Here is a 5,994-nt window from a genome sequence, read left to right on the forward strand (position 1 = left end):
AGAAACATCTTTCAACTCGCATGGAAAAAGAAGAATGTTCTGCTCATACATATAATTACTGTGTCTGAAGCATATTGTGGTGATATTTTGGTTGACAAATGTACCATCCTAATTGACTATAATCCATTTATGGAATCTTCTTTCGAAAGCAGTGTTGAATTTTACTCTATTCATAACGCAGATGATATAAATATTAGCCTGTACAGTGACAAAACAAAGAATATGTATGGGTATCCAATGAGGGTTGCGTGGTATAATCTTAAGCCTTATTTTAACGCAGTAGAAGATCCAAACAGTTCAGAAAACACTTTTGAAGGAAATTTTGGTGAAATGCTAGAAACGCAAGCAGTAATAATGAATTTTTCTATTATTCCAGAAATATACGAAGAAGGTGTAATTGCGGGTGTTTATATAGCAGAGAATAATACGTGGGATGGTATAGTTGGCCATGTGCTTCATGGTCGGGCAGATATAGGACCAGGTGCGATTACTCATACATATACAAGAAGTTTATTTATAGAGTTTTCAGAAACCATCTTCATTGATCATATGTTCTTTGCTGTTCCCAAATCACTTTATGCGCCTGTATGGCAAAACTTGAAAAAACCTTTCTCAAATACTCTTTGGAGTCTAGTAGTATTGTCATTTTGTAGCTTTTGCATTTTCCTAGTGGCCTACACTTACGTCTGTAAAAAGCTCAAAATTATTTCTTCTAATAGCTTAGATGTCCTGAAAATGTTCTCTATATTTCTATTAATCTCAATTTCGAAACCTCCGAGAAACAATCTGTTAAGAATCATTGTAGTTCTATCAACTTTAATGACATTAGTCTTATATCCTATATATCATGGTTCATTGATAAGCTTTATAACAAGTCCACGTTCATTGCCTGAAATGGATACATTTAAAGACATAACCTCTTCGGATCTTAGAGTTATTACGGTACCATCTTATATTGCAGTTATTGAAGAATCACCAAATACTGTATTGTTGTCGCTCTCCCCGAGGACTGAAGCAACACCCAGTTTTCTAGATGGTCTTAGTCGTGTTGCTTACGTACGAGATGTAGCGCTTTTATCCGAAGAGTTGTTCTTGAAATACGAATACGACAACAAGACGAATTTCGTCTCTCTAGACGGTTGTAAATTATTTCATATTGCCAAGGAGGAAATCAATCACATCTTACTTGCTTATGCTGTTCCTAATGGATCTCCATATTTACCTCGATGGAATTCTATTATCCGATACTCATTACAAGCTGGACTTACAGACAAATGGTTGAGCGATTATTTTCTTAAAACTACACCCATTTTTGTATCGGTCAAGGAAACTGAAGTAGCTCTTAAGTGGAGTCACTTGCAAACAGCATTCTATATTTTAGGTGTTGGCTTAGTTATTGGATTAATTGTATTTCTCTACGAGTGTACTGGTTTAACAGTCAGATTACGTTGTTACGGAAAAGAGAAATAAACCATCTTGTACTAAATCTTGAGCAGCGCCGTAACTTACTTAGATTATTTTTTTTGGGGGAGAAGCATTAATACTATTTTGTCCTCTAGAAAAATTGTTTTTCAAATTCTTGGGCCCTCTCTTTCCATCTTTCTCTTATTCTTTACGGGGCCTCCGGAACCTGTGGGCCCTCCTGCACGGCAAGGTCTGCGGGGCCGTTATTTACGCCCCTGGACTCGTTCCATACATGACAAATTAATTAAGGGGACAATATTGACAAATCTCAAAACCATACAAATAAATATTATTTTTAGGGTCCCTAATAGTAGACATTTTTTTACTGAAATTGGTCCACTACCCATTTTTGTTTTGTTTACCTTTTGGTTGCTGTTTACTTTATGTAATGTAGTGAACCAGTTTGATGCTTTATTTCTAATTTCATATTCATATCGTATATGGAGAAAGAAGATTTTGTTTTAAAATGGGACTCCCTCGAACGGAGGGGAGCTTTCCTAGGGAGTAGTTGCCCCCTGCACCCCAAAAGTTACGGCCCTGATGTGAGTGGCTTTTGCTCGTGTGTACTAGCGTAAAAACGAAATCACAAAATGATTCATTAGGAGCAAGTTTCCCAAAAGAGCATATTTAGAAATGCTATTATTTTAATATTTGTAGAAATTTAAGGCAGATGCATTAACCACATATGACAAATGTCCTTCATGAGTCTGTTGCCACTCTTCCTCTTTCACGAAGCTTTCAGTAACATTATTGTATAATTACGTTCAACTTCCGCAGTTACCGCAAGGTGATGCGAAATGTCACAAACTCCAGCAAACACAGGGTTAAATCCCATTATTTAGGTCAGAGATTTTCAACTTGAGTGTCGCGACACCTCAGAGTGTCGCGAGGTAGTATCAGGGATGTCGCAATATTGTTTTTGTTACAAATTTAGAATATAAAACAAACATATGATGAAACAATATTAAATCGCCTTCTTTTCCTTCAGCGTATTAACTGCATGATCAAGATGTTCATTTCTACAATGCATTACCTTCAATGATGTCTGTTCTTATCGATGTATATTGGCACTTTCTATCAGTTTACGTTTTAACTTTTCGAGTCTTGACATCCCAGCGAACAAAACACAGTAAGCATCTTCATACAAAAGCCCGCTCGTTATTGAAAGGACAAATATTTAATTTTATGTATGAACTCTATTAGAGCAAGAAAGGAAAATCGAATTTCCTAATGCTTTAAAAGACAAACTCTAGTGCACAAAATTAGTTTTCCTTTTTAATATGTTTAAAATAACGAACAAGACAAATGCTACTCTACAAGGTAAGGATTCAAATCTGCTTACCATTTAACAAAATCACAGTTTTAAGAGTTACCATCGATATTTGGATGAAAGAAGGCAATTTTGATATGTTTCCATTGACGTCTAAATGTGCAGTTAGTTCTATGATACAACAAATGGTTCATGATAACCTAATGCAATTAAAATGGTGTTACAATATGTTGGACTATGATGATATGATCTCATTTTGGAAAGTAAAATTTCCGCCCGCAAACATTTTCCAAAATTCCCTGATTTGGACTCAGTTTCTAATCTCTTGTTTCAATTCAATTGCAAACATTTCACATGTAAATATATGTTCCGCTTTTGTATACAAAAAGTAATTATCGAATCTACTGAAAAAAACATAAATAGGCAAGGTCAGCATGATATAGGTAAGTACTCTCGTTTAGTTATTTTTCATATATTCCAATAAATTTTTCATAGTATTTTAAGAACAAACTTGAAAACAATCCTTTTGTCAATTCAGAATACACTATTGTAATCCTAAATTAAGAGAGTCTGGATAGATACTTTCGAATACTGAACATGAACTAATATGCCCGAATAAGAAATCCTTTTCCAGCCTCCAGCATTTGTGATCTTAGTGAAGAAAAGAAACATGTATACCTAAAAAACAGCCCCACCTTAAATCTTAAACACCATGAATCTTGGTTTACTGTACAACAAATTTTTTCTCAACAAAGTACACGTGCGCTTGTCATTTTGTACAACATAATTCATGTGAAAGTGTTTCTTTTTCTATAACTAACACAGAAACAGTGGAACCTTTTCAGAATGTTATATGACGAAATGCGTGTAAATTTGTACCACATCCTATTCGATATAAGACTGATTTGTAACCATCGGCAAACCAATATTTGTCATTGAATTGTCAATTTGAAGATGTAACTTTTCAATATTATTCTGTATATGCAAAAGTTTTGTATATGTTAAAAAAATATATTTCTTGTATTATACTTGGGAAATTGCTATAGAAAATTAACGTTTGTTGAATAGAACATCTTCCTTATAATAGAATACATGTATAATAATTAATATTAGTGAATGAGTGTTATGTAAAATTGTGTATACTAATAGGGTGTCAACATACGGGAAGAGTTGGAAGCACTTATATAGGTGGTCATACTAATTGCTACGCTATTGTAACCTGGTTTCGTGAAATTTTCCATGCATTCGTTGATTATTTTTGCAATAACTGTATGTTTTTTATTTGTGTTTATAATGTCTACTATGTATTAAGGCTTTCAAGTTGATCTTCGTCTAAACAAATTCGCAGGGAATATTACTGTCCCCTACTGTCCCCTGCTGTGGTTAGTTGAAGATGCCACAGATATCGTAGAAGATTGTGTACTAAGATAATTTAGTCCCTTTTGTATATCTGAATTAATTAAATATTTACTATCTATCAATAACGGAAACATTATATTCTTTGAACAAGAAAAATATATTCATCATTAATAACTGGTGTATTTTTATTGGATGAGTTGAGTTGACTTTAACGTCCCTTTCAGAAACGGGGCTATATGATACGGGACCTATTGATTTACGTGGAATCCTAACCACATGAGGTCCCACCAGGAATCGAACCCAGGTCTTCCACGCCAAAGGCGTGCACGCTAACCACTTAGACCCGAAGTAGCTCTCCGTTGGATGAGAACATTGCATACGTCATTATCTTGTACTAAATATCAGTTGTGCTTTTGTATCATAGCTGATTGTGAGTATTGAACTACAGCTCGTTCGGAAGTTATGGAACATAAAAGAAGAAAGTCTCAGACAATTGAAATACTATTATTTCGTAGGTTTCGTGGAGTTAAGTGAATAATTTAAATTTAGTCCAATAGATGAGATCTCGAAATCGAGGTCAGAATAATGGTTTGCATATTGCTCTTACGTTTCTTCTGTCGCACAGTGGCACCAAATGCTCGAATTTCTGGCAAAAACATAAAAAAAAAATCAATTGAAGCACGCATGGAATGTATTCCTAGTTCTCCATAGAATCAGCCTTCCTTATTGAAAGCATAGAAGAAAGTGCACATTTTGCATGACATGCTTAGTTTTGGCAGTTCTTATTATTATCGCTCATCAGTATGTTTAAGCGCAGTCTCTGAGATGGAGTTCAAGTGCTCATATATCCTTGGTGGTATTAGTGATTAATTTCAGGTTAAAGATGTCGTTAGAACCATCATTTAAAACTGTCTTTTAATATTTAATTATCGTTTAATGTCATTTCATGCGTTTTATTCTGGAAATTTAAAACAGAACGTTTAAAAAGAACATTGTATAAAAGTGTGTTTGTTGTATAGTAGAGATTTCTTTTATATCAAGGCATATCATGTCTCAAAGAAGAGTGTCACCGTTTTGCATGATACATGTTTGTGCCAAAAGTGATAACAGAAGATGCGCGTATAGGCCCCATTTTTTGATACATTGCATTTCATTCTGTAGGATGAAACACACGACAAAATGACATTTAAAAGTTTCAGGTAATGAAATATGATACCTAAATACTGGAATTTGGATTGTCGGTGTTTCACGCAAGTATCAGACTCTTCGAATGTCTTTTGGACCTTAGCCACAAGCTATGTCTTTAAAAAGTGGGAAGTCGTGATGAAGAAAATAAAGCAATGAATGTATAAAGGAAAAAACTCATTTTGGACAAATTCAAGAGGAAAATGGACTTATCAGTCCACATACTAAAGCCAGAATTTGAAAGCACAAATGATGGCAACATCTCCAGACATTTCTTTGGAAATCAAGAAACATCCGCAAACTTTATGGTGTTGATGTCGAAATAATCAGAAGATTTGAAATTGCGCTATAACCTATTTCTAGTGGTCACGAAATAGATATAGAAAAGTTTCTCACTCATGCTCCGGATACAGCAAATTTTTTTGTAGAGAAGAACCCTTGGTAGTCTATGCCCCCCAACTGTACACAAAGTACTCATTCGCGCTGATTCCAATAGGCCAACTCGCCGAAGAAGCATTACTTATTTCACAAGAAACGATTATTTCAGGGGTACGAAAAACCCAGAAAATAAACAAGTTCCAACATTTAAAAAAGAAGAATCGAGATGTTATCACCAGAAGTTGATTCAGTTCAAGACGATAGCAGAGAGTCGACTTGAAGAGAGTCCAATTTTTGTATAATTAAAGAATAGTTACGTAAGTTTTGTAAAGTTATGT

The 5,994-nt window shown here is 34.6% G+C and overlaps 1 protein-coding gene across 1 annotated transcript; it reads left to right on the plus strand.

Moving 5' to 3' along the window:
* Nucleotides 1-222: 222 nt before the first annotated feature.
* On the plus strand, nt 223-1,470 carry LOC145672520 (glutamate receptor-like). Its single transcript, XM_081741681.1, has one exon. The coding sequence runs from the start codon at nt 223-225 to the stop codon at nt 1,468-1,470; it is 1,248 nt and encodes a 415-aa protein (XP_081597807.1).
* The last annotated feature ends 4,524 nt before the right edge of the window (nt 1,471-5,994 follow it).

This window comes from Thermobia domestica, chromosome 16, assembly GCF_964235325.1.
Source record: "Thermobia domestica chromosome 16, izTheDome1.hap1.1, whole genome shotgun sequence".
NCBI classification, from domain to species: Eukaryota; Metazoa; Arthropoda; class Insecta; order Zygentoma; family Lepismatidae; genus Thermobia; species Thermobia domestica.

Coding starts and splice junctions, on each gene's coding strand:
- LOC145672520 (XM_081741681.1), top strand. CDS start 223: ATGTATGGGTATCCAATGAGGGTTGCGTGGTATAATCTTAAGCCTTAT.